This window comes from Pediculus humanus, genomic scaffold (genome assembly GCF_000006295.1).
Source record: "Pediculus humanus corporis 1103172108266 genomic scaffold, whole genome shotgun sequence".
Lineage (NCBI taxonomy): Eukaryota > Metazoa > Arthropoda > Insecta > Psocodea > Pediculidae > Pediculus > Pediculus humanus.
This window is the reverse complement of record NW_002987835.1, coordinates 101504-115918: the sequence shown is the minus strand read 5'-3', so window position 1 is coordinate 115918 and position 14415 is coordinate 101504. Positions and strand designations below refer to the sequence as shown.

At 36.4% G+C, this 14415-nt stretch overlaps 2 protein-coding genes across 2 annotated transcripts; both read right to left on the bottom strand.

The window, feature by feature from the left end:
* Positions 1–88: 88 nt before the first annotated feature.
* Positions 89–4625, bottom strand: Phum_PHUM497560 (uncharacterized protein; the record flags this gene model as incomplete). The annotated part of the gene is made up of 2 exons (XM_002430692.1): positions 89–4236; positions 4505–4625. 2 exons carry the CDS (start codon positions 4623–4625, stop codon positions 89–91), a joined length of 4269 nt encoding a protein of 1422 aa, XP_002430737.1.
* Positions 4626–5132: 507 nt separating this feature from the next.
* Positions 5133–13647, bottom strand: Phum_PHUM497550 (uncharacterized protein; the record flags this gene model as incomplete). The annotated part of the gene is made up of 23 exons (XM_002430691.1): positions 5133–6191; positions 6275–6569; positions 6657–6820; positions 6928–7145; positions 7232–7568; positions 7649–8186; positions 8282–8638; positions 8710–8953; positions 9026–9161; positions 9239–9375; positions 9458–9647; positions 9749–9914; positions 10014–10450; positions 10525–10726; positions 10825–11130; positions 11209–11482; positions 11561–11709; positions 11880–12202; positions 12286–12520; positions 12618–12826; positions 13014–13250; positions 13367–13498; positions 13576–13647. 23 exons carry the CDS (start codon positions 13645–13647, stop codon positions 5133–5135), a joined length of 6417 nt encoding a protein of 2138 aa, XP_002430736.1.
* Positions 13648–14415: the final 768 nt, after the last annotated feature.

Genomic DNA, 14415 nt, shown 5'->3' with positions numbered 1-14415 from the left:
TTTTGCTTTTTTTTATCTGACGAAAATAATAATAATAATAAAAAAGAAAAAGTTTCTCGAAACATTTCCTCCTCCTCCTTTCACTTTTTCACGCTCGTGACGTCATCACACACCTCGCCATCCTTTGCAATGCTCTGGATCTTAATTCGAAAGCTTGTTCGATGAGTTTAACCGATATCTTCTGCTCTTCCGTAAAATGTTTTACCATTATATCCCTGTACATGTTACACGTGTTCAAATATTCTCTCCTGTTTTCTTCTTCTTTTTCGTCGACGCCTTTACACGACACGGTGAGAGTCAAATCTTGGGAAACGGTACTGCGAGTCTCCCGAACGGAATTCAAAGATTCCTGTACCAATTCGTATTTTTCCAACAAATCCTTCGTCGGCATCCGGGGTAAAATCCTCGGGGATCTCAAATACCTCGTTTCGGATTTATCTTTCGTCAGGTATGAAAAATTCGATAATTTTCGAAACATTTTGCTGAAATCTTCGCCTTTTTCTTCGTACCCGAGTCTCTCGCCGAAATCGTAGTCTCGTTCCCCGTAATATTCACCCTCTAAATTTCTATCTTTGTTGTATGCCATGTATATCTGATACAAGAACCGCTGTCTGACGTCACGTCCTCTCTTCCTCCGTCCCGGATCTTTTTCTTCCCACGATATTTTCATCGCTTTTATAGACTCCTGATAAGATTTATCTTCTTCGACGACGACCGCGTCCAACGGATTACTTTCGGATGCATCGTTTATAACTTGGAGTAACCAAAATGGATTTTCCATTACTCTACTTTGAAAACACCTCTTCGACGTTCTCGTGAGTTTTCTCCTACTTTCGGACGGTCCTTTTTTCAATTGCGTATTACTTCCCGTCTCCTTCCAAGACTCCCCGTTCACTCTCACCGGTTCGACCGTTCCCCATTCGTTTTTAGTCAATGGCCATGAATTATTAAGGGTAAAAGCTTCGAGAACGTACGTCGTGAAATCGTCGTCGGCTTCGTTCCAAAATCTATTCGAGAGGGGTGCGCTTTCCAAAACGAGCGACGGAAGCAAAACGGCTCCGTTCGTGCTCAAACATTCGACTAATTTCGAATTTTTTTCGTCTCCTTCTGACGTTTCGTCGCAGTGTCGACGATCCAGAGAAATAAAAACGACGAATTCGGTTTTTTCGAACGACGACGTCAACCTGAACGTCAATATGGTTCTCTTTTGTATTTTTATCAAGCACCTACACATTCTCGATTTCGAATTGGGTATGTATATATTTTTAACTTCGCTGACATCCAACGACGGCATGCCGTAGGGATGACACGCAAGACCCGACATCGTGTTGCAGAGATGAATCTCTTGAAAGTGTTTCATTCTCACCATTTCCAATCGCCAATTGACATTTTTCACGTTGGCATCGTTCCATCCTAATATCAATATGGTGTATCCTTTCGAATTATTGTAATAGTAGTAGGGAGAAACAGTGTTGGCAACCGAAAACAATTCTTTATTCGAATCGTTGTTCACTCCGATGACAACATACTGTTCCAAATTGCAAGAAAAATAGAAAGCGCACGGAACGGGTTCGGAAGCGTGGGTCGCTATTATAAATCTCGCCATCGGTATCCAGGCATAAGGGTCCGCGGAGGGTATCTTACCGTAAAATTCTTCCACTTCCAAAACGTTGGGAAAATCTTTGTGAAATTTAAACGTGTCCATGAGTCTCTTATCCGTCATCGCTATCAAACGTATTATTTTTCCAACTTCCAAATCTCTTTTTACCGGACTGAAAACAGCGTCGCATATTTTTTTCAATCTCTCCGCAAAGGGTTTGAATTCCTTTCGCGCGGGGGTTTGACGTTTCAACAACAAACGATACCTGTACCCCCGAAATATTTTCTGTATGTATATTATTTTTTTAATTTCTTCTCCCGTCCACGTATACGAAAGTATTTGCGAGAGAGATCTATGTATAACGGGAACGACGACGTTTTTCTTATTCGACTTTTTCGCTACGGGTCCGTATATGGCCTCAGGTTCTCCGGATGGCAAATCGCATTCTATAAACGGATTTAAAAAAAGAGACCTCAATGCTCCGACCATGATTCTCAATTCGTCCGTGCTCGGTATTAAATTCGTGAGCGACAACATTAAACAATTCAAAAACGTTTCGATGAATTTATCCTGTAGGGAATGATAACTGACGGCGGAATCGTTTCCGGGTTTTATGGCTTTGTAAAAATCTTTCAGTGCCGTCTTAAGGTCGGATTTACCAAATTTTTGCGTCAGAGATATGAAAGCGTTCGCGACGTTACCTATGTAACTTATTACGCTCTCGGATTCGTTGCTCATTAAGAATCGTATTTTCGGACCGCTGTGAAAAAACAAACGTGCGTTCGAATACACGTTCAACGTGTAAGGAGAATCCGAATTGATCCAGAGTTTTAATATGTGTCTCCCGGATTTCAAATTTAAACATATCGACGAGTTATCGATTGTTTTCGCGTATCCCAATAAATTACCTTGATGTAAATTTCTCCAGTCGTATTTTTCAACGAGGAGAGACGCGTGACCGATTTTCAATATTTCCCACTGGAACGGATCCAGGTAACCTTTTAATTTTTTCTTCTTTTCCGGATAAACCCAAAGTGAAAAAAAGATGAATATGTGAGTGAGAGACTCGCAATAAACCGTCACGGGTTGATTCAACGTCGGAGTCAGTTCCGGTGAATAAAAATAAAAATTTTCCGTTTTGTTCTGTGATGCTGCAGTTTTTGACGTCGTCGCAGCCGTCGCCGTCCCCGCTGTCGCCGTCTTCCCCGACGGATTATTTTTTTTTACGTTATCCGACAAACTTGATATTTTATACTGGTTTTCGCAAGTGTGAGGTTTGAGATATGCTGTCACGTTTATCAAATGTTTACAAACTCCGTAAAAATCTGACCATTGCAAGGGTTGAAACGTTTCGCTGCCTTCGATCGACGAAGGGGGTTGTTGTTGTTGTTGTTCTTCCGTTTCCGATTCGCCTTCTGGGATTGCATACAAAGTACATTCCTGACACGGATCCGGAGCCAACATCGCACTCAAATCCGGCGAAAACGTTATGTATTGTAATCGTCTGTAGGGTGGCAAAGACAATTCGTCTATCCAAATCCCTTTTTTTTTAGCCCAGTAAACCCATCTTAACCTTTTCCACGGTTTCGTGGGTTCTCGTTTATCGACTTTTATCAGCGGGGAATCCCTATTAGTCGTAAATATAACTGTCGTATCGTTTAAATTCGAATCTTCCAACGAAAAATTTCCCAAATCCGCCCATACGACGCAAAAAAACTTTTTCCAAATCGTTTCCGCCGCCGCCGCGGCAGCCGCAACCACCGCCTGCTGTTGTTTCAAACCTTCTCTTTTAGACGATCCCTTATTCGATTCGACGACGATCGTTTGATTATCTTTCTCCTTTCCCGGTCCCGGTTCGTAACGAGGAGTTAATATTTGAAATCTTCTCCATATTTGATCGTAGGTTTTGTTCGCCGTGTTCACGTTTCCCGGCAACCATCCCGTAAAACACGTCACGAGTGAAAAATCCATCAGAGAACATGTTTGAGATATAATTTTAAGTATTCCTTTCGCGAGTAAAATGGGCCAAAGCTCTCCTTCTATCTCGGTGACCGGAAGCATGCACAAACCGTTTTTATCGCACGGAATCCTATCGTCGACGATTATCTTTCTCCAGGTTCCAAAATAAAAAAGTCTCAACGCGTATTTTCCAAAGGGATGATAAACGGGTTTGTGTATTTGTCCTTTTCCCGCCTTGCACGATCCGTAGACGTGATGCCAGGGTTGCCAGGGTTCTCCCTGCGTCGTCGGTACGAATTTCGCCGATTCGAATTCCACGACGAACCCGAATTTTTCACCGTAGTATTTCAACATTTTTATGGTGTCTTTGAATAATTTAACGAAATCACAATCGGACACGATGGGACTCGGAACGGTTAACTGTTTCCAGGAATTTGTAGGATCGTAAACTATCAAATCCGGGTCCTTGAATACATCGAAGGGTTTTTTCCAATCGTAAACGTGTTCTCTCATGTAAATGGGGAGCGTGGGCGGACTGGGATCATCGAAGTAAAAATATTGCGTGTCGACCGTTGGTACGCTAACGTTGGTTTTAACGGTTTTTCCAGCTCCCGCCAAATTTTTTTTTACTTTTGGTTCTTCCCATGTTTCCGAATTTAAATCCGCATCGATCCATTCTGAGGGGTAAAAAAATTTTTTTTGTGACTCCTTTCGTTAACAGATATCATCATCATCATCATCATCATCGTCATCATCGTCACCATCCACCGAGACCGATATGAGAGAATGTTTACCTAAACGTTTCCAATAAAATTTGGGATGAAAATTTTTTTTTTTTTTTTTTTTCATTTACCACCGTTTATCATCGCCGCCATCATCATCGTCGTCACGTACGTCATAATTATTACGTAGGTATAAAAAAAAAATTCAAATATTTTTTCTCACCTGGGAAAGGGATTTCGGTATAAACTTCATATGAGGAATGTCCTACGTATGGATTATATAAAACTTCATTTCCATCGTTAAATGTTTTTTGTTTTGCAACGGATCCCGTTTTTGCCGACATGTTTTTTTTTTTTTTTCCTTTTAGAAAACTTTTTCCGTTTAGAAAACTTTCTTTCTTTCTTTTTCTTCGACTGAAAAAATATTAAAAAATTATTATTATTATTATTATTATTTACCGTCTCAACGCACGTGTGATAAATAAATAAAATTTAATTAAAATTCAATTCGCGAATAATTAATATTTAAATTGAAATTTTTTTTTTTTTATAGGAATTTAAAGAATTTTGTACTTTCGTTTATTTACGCTCCACATTTTTAAATCACGTTTGTATGAAATTCGCGTGACTGATTTTTTTTTTTTTTTTGGGGGGGGGGCATAAAAATGGGGTTCCTCAAAAAAAAAACAATTTAATAATAATAATAATAATAAAATTATAAATACAAAAAATCTATCACATACGTCATCATTTCCATAAATAAAGTGTGACTTTTTTTCTTTTTTCGGAATTAAATTTTGCCGTTTGTTGACACCGCGACACCGACAAACGAATTATCATTATTGAAAATATTAATCGTCGATCACGACGACTTCGATTTTTTCATTGTTTCCGTTTGTCGTTTGTTCCGATTCTCGACATAATTTTTTCGCCGCCGTCATTCCGCTCCCACATTCCGCACCGAATTTCTCCGGGTGACTCCTTTTTCCCCCGTCTCCCGCACTTTTTCGTCCCGTCGTGCTCAGATTGATGACTTGCGACGAAGATGACGACGGCGACGACGACGACGAACATTTCGTTATGTGAACTTCTTTCGATATGCTTTTTATTTTTTCCTCTATGGATTTCATGCTCGGGGAAGACGTCGGCGGCGGCGGCGGCGGGGGCGGCCCGGGAGACGCCGTCGGCGGCGTTTTCGTGATCGTCAACGACGGTTTGTTCAAAATATCTTCTATGTTGAAATTAGTTTTGGGTTTGAGTTCGTCGGATTTCGACGTTTCCGGTTTTTGATACGGGTTCGATGATTTCAACAGGGAATGAGATTTGCTCGTTTTCGTTTTCGTTTTCAAATTCATGCTTTGCATTTGACCGTAGAGGTTTCCGGCGAGGGAAAGATTTCCCCAATAATTCGCGAGCAATTGTTTGTATTTTTCGCTCGTGAAATCAAACGGATAATTTTGATAGGGGTAAAATCCAGAGAGAAAATTCATTAAATCCGTCGGTGATTTTTGATTCCCGTCCGATTTCGATTGTTCCAAACCCGTTTTCGATGACATTTGCTCCGCCATTTTTTTATCGGTTGTTTGTTCTCTTTGTTTCACGGAGAGCGTAGCCGTTCTCAGCATTTCCGCGTACATTTGAGCTCCGGCTAAATTCAAAGCCATCGAATCCGTTATTTTCTGTTCCATCGTGGGTTTAACCAGGGATGACCAAAAACTCGGATCCATAAACAAATTCGGTGGTAATCCAAGGTTGAATGGAGATCTTTTCTTAACCTCTCCGGATTTCTTTGGTTTCGGAGTTTTCTGAATGACTTTTGCCGTCATTTGAGGTTTCGGAGTCAATTTTTTCTTTTCTTGCTTTTTGGGTTTCGGTGGTTTTGGCGTCACGGGCACGTTGGGATTAAGAGTCTGAAATTTGAAAATTAAATTTTTTTCTCTCTCTCTCTCTCTTCATTTTTTCAAATTGAAGTTTTTTGTTTTTTGTTTATTACCTTTGGTACTTTAGTTTTGACGACGGAAACTTCGGATTGGCAAAATCTAAGTGCCTGATCCAGAGAGCATTTATCTCCTTTTCCGAGCCTTTTAAAAGCTTCCAACAAAATGTCTCCGTACACGGTTTCCTTGTGAGAATAATGTTTTTGAACTTTTTGGTAACACCGGTAACAATCCAAGACGATCGGTAGAGTCATGACTGTGCTGTCCTTGACATTTTTTCTTAGCGTTTGAATGGCTAAATCGCAAGATTGACTGGAAAGTTGATTCCGTTCATCTTCTCTTAAATATTTCCTATAAAAAAAAAAAAAAAAAGAAAACAATGACAATTATTATTATTATTATTATTATTATTGGTTTTAAACGATCAACGATGCTTACTTGTCAGGCTCTGGAGTTTTTCTTAATTGCAAACATATTTCCAGTAACATTTTATGATCTTTTAAATCTCTTAGGACTTCCATTAACAAAAGAACGCTTCGGCTCATGTGCGAAGCAAAACTTCCAGGACGATCTACGTCACCGGCAGGAATCCTCCATATTCCCTTGAAAAAAAAACAAAGAGGGGTGGGGGGTTACAATTAGGTTTTTTTGCTTCTTCACCAAGATGTAATGAGAGTGAGAGAGAGAGAGAGAGAGAGAAAAGGCTTACGTTAAAAAAATTTGTATTTTTCCTTTCGGCAAACAATCCAGGTATCGTACCGTTCGGAGTTTGATATCGACCGAGTAAAAGTTCTTTGCATTTTCCAATGTCCCGATGTTCCTTGGACCGGAAGTAAAAATGAGCCAAACGATAAACGGATTTGTAGTGTTGTGGAAATCTTAGGGCGCAAGTTTCGAAAGCTTGCAAGCATCTCATCAACATGCTACCTGCAAAGGGAAAAGAAAAAAAATGTATGAGTTTATCTCCAGTGTAACGACCGTACCCCCGTCGAGTGTCCCCCCCCCCTACTCACTCTCTGACAGATTCGATGAACCTTCGGATTTTTTATTATTTTCACCCATCGTAAAATTTTCCGCACGATTTCCCACCGATGATTTGTCTTTGTCGTTATCGCTGTGTTTGTCATCGTCATCCGTTTCCTTTGACGCATCTTTATTCGTGTCATCCGATTGAGAATGAGATGATTCGCTTGACGAACTCGAACTCGTTGCTTGCGACGAACCTGAAGAATCCGAACTCGTAGAACTCGAACTTGATTCGTCGTCGTTTCTTATTTCCCCGGAACCGCACGACGAACTCGTGACGCTATCCTGCGATTCTCTTCTCCTTTTCTTCCCTTTGTAACCACGCTGAAAACAATTTTACCAACTTTAGCACGATAATAATAATAATAATAATATTAAAAAAAAGCCAACAAATAAACACAAACCTGTTCTTCGTTTTTATATTCTTCCATTCTTTCGAAAAAATTATCCGACGGATTTTTAACGGATTTTTGTGACATTTCCTGTTCTTCGCTCGACGATGCATTATTGATTTCGTCCGTCGCTTCGTTGCCACCTTGTTCGTGTTCGGACAAAACTTCCATGGATTTATTCAAATCCGATCCTTCCATTTTTTCCTCTTCCGTATCCGCGATCACATCCGTTTCTTCGATAACATTTTCTTCGACGATTTTCGATTCGGAAAAATCGTCGTGAGACGATTTTTCCCCATCGTTATTTCCTTTGTCTTTTTCATTTTCCGATTCCAGTTTTTCTTTCGTTTCCGTCGTTTCCCCATCGCAAATACTTGTTTCCTTCGTAATCAATTTATTTTTATCTTCCGTGCATGAGAGTTTTCTCTTCTTCGATCCATTATTTTCATTTTCCGTTTCTATTTTAACAATGATGTCGTTCAAAACGGATTTGATTATTTTCAATTGTTTTTCCTGTTGCATTACTTCCAATTCTTTCGCTTTGGTTTTCCTGCATGAAACAAACGAATTAGTTGATTAAAATGAAATCGAAGGCGTATGCATGTATTGATGATGATGATGATGATGATGTGAACACACACTCACGCCAAATCAACTTTTGAAACCTGTTTGGCAAAAGGCCCTTTCGAACACATGTTCAAATGTTTATTGAACAACGCTCTCGTTTTCTGATCCAGCGGTTTCCCCTCCGTCAATTCCAAATTTTTTATTATGCAAACGTGAACCCTGTAGTAAACTTCCAAAGCTTCTATCGCGAGAGTTTGGGGTGCCGTGTAACCGACTTTACTCGGGAATTCGGCTTCGTTTTCGTACAGCAAATCCGCGGCTTTTTCGTAGTGATCGAAAAAATTCAAATCTCCATTTTTCTCGCATATTTTACCGAGCATGTAATGATGTAACCACCTTTCATCTTGACGTTCGTTTTCCTCTTTCACCTCGTACCTGAAAGTTTAAACAAAATAAAAATTTTTCCTTTACGGGCACATTTTATATTTTTCACCAAATTATTATACCAAATTAAATTCGCGTTCACGAAAGCTTGTTTGGCCGTTTCCAACATTTTATTCTTCGTCGATTCCAATTCTTCGAATTGTTCCAAACTCAAACTGAACGATTCCAATTTCATTCTTTGCGAACAAAACGAATGAATCGTGTACACGAACGAACCGTATTCAATCCATAAAGCGCATTGTTTATTGTCCAACTGAAGACAGTGTTCGTAACATCTTAGAGCCGACAGAGCACTTTGAAGAAAAACTTTTTACAAAAACAAAAAAAATTAATTTTTTGAAACTTTTGCTTTTTTAAAACTAATCAATTTATGTTTACCCTCGTCTTTGAGAGGATCACACGAATTCAATTGTTGTTCTAATAGAGATGCTCTGGACAAAGCCATGCTCGCCCATGAATCGACACGTCCGGGATTAGCACACAAATCCATGAGTAAATAATTTACGGCTTTCGCCTGGAAAAAATAAAATCATCATTCGATCGAATTTTAGCCTTTATTTAGGTTCAAGAAACATAAAAATTTGCAATTACAAATTCGTGTGTTTTAAAATAATAATCTCCTAATATGTAAAATAAATCTCGCACGGGTTCCGGAAGTGAAATACTAATATCGGGTACGTCGTTTCTTTTCCCAACGATAAATTCCGTCATTTTATTTGACACTTGAGCTGGAAAAGAAAAAGATACAAATAAGGAAACATCATCGTCATTTCGCCTTCGACGCCATTTGCACGAGTATAACATTCTTACAGGGATCTTTATCCTCGGGTATCAAAGCTGCTATTCTTCTAAATAAAACTTCCGTTTCCGAACTAATCAAATTGATTCTTAAAGAATCGTACGAGGGAGTTTCATCGGGTCGAAACAAATCAAACAATTGAATTCCTCTCTGCCAGGTCAAAGGTATCGTATTCACGTTATGCTCCGTTAAATATCTTGCCTAAAAAAAAAAAAAAAAAAAAAAAAAAAAGGAAAACCGTTCGATGATTCAAAATTTTCGCACTGGTCGTTACCGGAAAAAATTTTTTGCGTTTTTATTACCTTCGATTTTTTATTAGGATGAGAATACAAACAGTAAATAACTTGTTCTAAATGTTGTTGAATCGTTTCTCGAAAAGACGACCATTCCGAGCTCCTTATGTGAGGTATTACTTGATCCATAATTAAAAATAAAAGTACGCTTTCGTTACAATTGCACCATTCCCTCCTACTCCCCCACCCCCCCAAAAAAAAAAAAAAAAAAAAAGTTTTTCTTTTTTTAGTACAGTTAAAGTTTTGTTTTTTTTTTTTTTAAATGATTTCTCACCTTCCTAAATACTCGTGAGCGGTAAATAAAATCAAAATGGACGGAGGAATATCGTTGTCATCTTCTTCGTCGTTTCCCTCGTCGTCCGCGTCCATTTCGTCGTTGTTTGTTCCCGCATCGGATTTTTCATCGTCTTCCAAATCTATCAATATCGTGTTCAACATTATCCACGGTCTCGCAGGACAGGGAGGACGATCGGAATCTTCCAATTGTTTACACACGGCGTGACATAGGGTTTGAACGAAACGGGAAAGACGGTTCCGAGGAAGAGCATCCGTCATTTTAACCTTTCCCAATTGTATGCAATTTTCAATGGCGGCAAGAAACCTATCGAACGTCACCATCCACGATTCCCCTTCTTCTTCCGCGGGTAAAAAATTGATGGGAGCTTTTTGTAAAATCTCATAGCAACACGTTTCTAACCAAAAAATGCATTCCTGTAACAATAATAATAATAATAATAATTTTTCGAGGGAAATTTTTTTTTTTTTTTTAAAGGCACGACACATACCTTGTACTCATTTAAATGATAAAGACCGTTTATGAGCATCGATAATTGAGTTTGCCTGTCTATCAATTTATTTTCTTCTTCTTTAAAATAATTATTAACCGTGTCTGTGACCGTTGTTGCGAACGTGTCTTTTAAAATTTCCGTTAATTCTCTATACGATTCATCTTCGTACAATCGAACGACTTCGGCAAGACTTCTTTTTCTAAAACAAATTTATTTAAAAAAAAAAAAAAAACAAACAAATTTAATCGGATCAATAAATTTTTTTAAAGAAAATAAATTAAAAATTAATTCAATTACCTTGATTGATGAGCCAAAAATTCTTCTGTGAACGTTTTACTTATTACATTATATTTTTTGCTATTTTTCAAATGAACCGTCGTCGATTGAAACTGTGGAAAAAGTTCGTAGCATGCCAGAACGTCGTTCAGAGCGACGATTGCCAAATTTGTTTGTCCTCTGTCTAAAAAAATCCTGCATCTCAACCAATAGAGCCTTATTAGAAATTGAAAATAATTTTCCTCCGTGTCGAACATGTCTTTTCGATCCGTTAATTCCATTACGTTTTGTAAAAAAATAATTTGTAACGGTTTATCATCACATGAACTGAAACACGATTCAAATCAATAAAAAAAAATTTTTGTTTTTATTTCCCTTTTCGTTAAATTATATTAATAATCTTACTTTTGTTCGTTTGTACTTTTGTTTCTAACACTTGCTAAATATTCCAAATATAATTCACCGTATAATAAAACGCATCCGGATTCTTCCACGAGTTCTTTAAACTTGGACTCGGTTGTACACATTTTAAAATCGAGAGGATAATGAGTTCTCATCAATTGAAAACATTTTATGTAAATCAATGGCAAACCGTGCGGCCAAGTTTTATTCCAATGGTTTTTCAAAGCCATGACGTATAATTTGACTAATTCTATTATGTTATTTCCATTTTCGTTACCTGCACGCAATTACATTTTTCTTATTATTATTTTACAAATAATCGTTTTTCACACGAAGATGATAAATAAAAACTTACGAATAAATTCTCTGACGTCATTTTCTTCATTTAACTTTCCGAAATATCCTTCGCTGTCGACTATCAGACCGATATCTTGCTCTACCTCGCATCTATCTTGTTCTTCCTTTTGCCTTTTTTCTTCTGCACTTTCTTGTCGTTCGAACAATCTGTACAGATCCATGGTATCCAATGAGTCCTCGTCCAAAACGGAGGGTTTAGATAAATTTTTAATTTTCGGCTGCTTTGCTTTGTGCCTGGAAAAAAACAAAAACAAAAGGTTTCTTGAAAAAATTTTCTTTTACGGGCGAAAAAAAGAGTTATACGATGGATAACTCACAGTAATTTTCTAGGTAGTATTCTTCTTAAAGCTTCAGCTACATCCACGGGTTCGGGATTTCCCCTTAACGATGATCTGACTCTTGCAGAACGTCTTTTTCCACTCCAGAGTAATTCTTCCATCAAAGCCGATCCTTTATTTTTTTTATTCTTTTTTTCACAATTCCCATCGACGGATTTTTTACATGATTTATCGTCGCTTGCTTTGACACCATTTCCGCAATCGTTTGTTTCTTTATGATCGTCCAAAGTTTCGTTATTGCCTTCGAAAACGATCATTGATTCGTTAAGACTTTTTGACAAATCGACTGGCGTCAAAAGGCTCTGCACAAGAATAAGAATAAAAATAAAATTAATTAATTTTTTAAATATTATTACTTGAAAGGTAAACAGAAAATTTCACTTACTATGTATTTGTCTCCGTTTGTGATTTCTTCAAATATTTCCAATATGGTTTCCCCCAGGCAGGCCCATGTCGGCGTGTCGATTCTTCTTTCCGGAGTGTACGAATCAATGTCTTCCGCAGTAAAAACCTCTTCTTTGCATTTTTCAGCATAACCTTTACTGATTTGCAATACTTCATTTAAAAGCTTGTTTTGAATTTCTTCGCTCACTTCGCATTTCTTGTCCGAGTGTAATTGACTAGAACCAAAAAAAAAAAAAAGAAAAAATTATTTTATTTTATTTTTTTTTATCGAATAATTTATTTGTTTAAGCTAAATTATAATTAAATACTTACATTTTTTGATAAAAATATTTTATATCAAATTCAAGAGATGGTTGCTCTGTAAAAATGTAATCTCTTAGAACTTGACCCCTAGTGTAATTAACATCTATATCGAATGCTTTACTTATAAAATAAAGGCAGTTAACATAATCATTTAATGCAAATAAGCACATAATTAATTTATCTAGTGATGGCCAATGCCTTGGACTGTATTCTAAGCCCTACAATCAACAATTATAACTATTAGAACATTTTTTAAAAGTTAATGATTCATATATATATGTACGAATACGCACACATGAGCTTAATGCATTAAGACGAAGAAAAAAGGCAAAAAAGCAAACTAAATGATGACATTAATGTAAAGCATTCTTTTTATTTTATTTGTAATGGAGAGAGTGTGCATACCTTAAAAAATGCTTCAAGAGCTACTTTCAAATTAAATAATTTCAATGCTGCACAACCCATTTGATACCACATTGTAACATCAGATCCGTCAACTTCCAATGCTTGCCAATAAAATTCCAAAGCTTCATTTAATAAATTTTTCCTTTCCGAGAGTACAGCTAAATTTTTATAACATGAATACTTTAACATGAGATCAGGTTTCGAATAGAGAGAGAAAACATTATCTGATTTTTTTAACTTGACATTATCATCCTCCGTTTTTACCTACAAAAAAAAAAAAAAAAAAAAATTTTTAACTTTTAGTTTATAATTAACCGATTCACGTTAAAAAAAATTTTTTTTTTTTTTTTTACCTTTAACAAAAATTTTGTATTTAATAATTGTTTAAATAATTCCTCGGCTTTATCAATATCGCCACTTTTTTGTTCTTGAAGAGCTTCATTGTACAGTTTCAAAGCATTTTCTTCCTGTACTTCCAAAGGTGGCTAAAAAAAAAAATCAGGTTATTAAAAACATTAAATGATATTTAAAAAAATATTCATTGCTCCAATGGCACACTCACTTCTTTTGGATGAATATCAACTTCAACCGAACTTCTAGAACTGTCATCGTTAAGTGCTGTTAGGCGAATCATAATATAAAAATTGTTTTTATCGCGTCAGTGTTTTTAATTAAACACTGATTTTCAAGTGAAAAACTGTGCATTTGAATAAGTTTATCACACTCCCGTATAAATCATTCCATTTGAATAAGATACCTTAAGAAAATACGAAAATACAAAAAAAATATATCACTCGAATGCATTTTTCTTATAACTTATTTAAATATTACTCGAGTCGTTTTAAAATAAATTTACCATGTTAATAAATTACTATTTAAAGTGTGTAAAATTAAGATAGAAAAAAATTATTATTATTATTATTTGAAAAAGTTTTCAAGTTGAGCACAATTCATGACATAAATTATTTTATTATTATTTAATGTTTTTCGAATATACTCAAATAATTTATTATTGAAAATTATATTATTTAAAGTTGAAAAAAATCAAAAATTTATTTATTCACTTCGTTTAAATAGAACTTATAAAAATAAAATTGAAATTAAATACATGATTAAAAGTTAACTGAAACACTTGGAGACAAGCAACTTAAACATCAGATTCGTAAACTTGAGAAAAATAAAAATTTTCCTACTCCGACAAAGGAATTCGAGGGATTTTTCCATTTAATTTTTATTTTTAAGTTGGCATTCCGTAATCGAGACAGCGTCTAAGTAGATATTATCAGTTATTAACATATGTTTTAAATATATATATATATATATATATTGTGTTACCATATATCCGTGATTGTTTTAATGTCATTACTTTTTAAGACATCACTCATGAAATTTTTATTGGAAT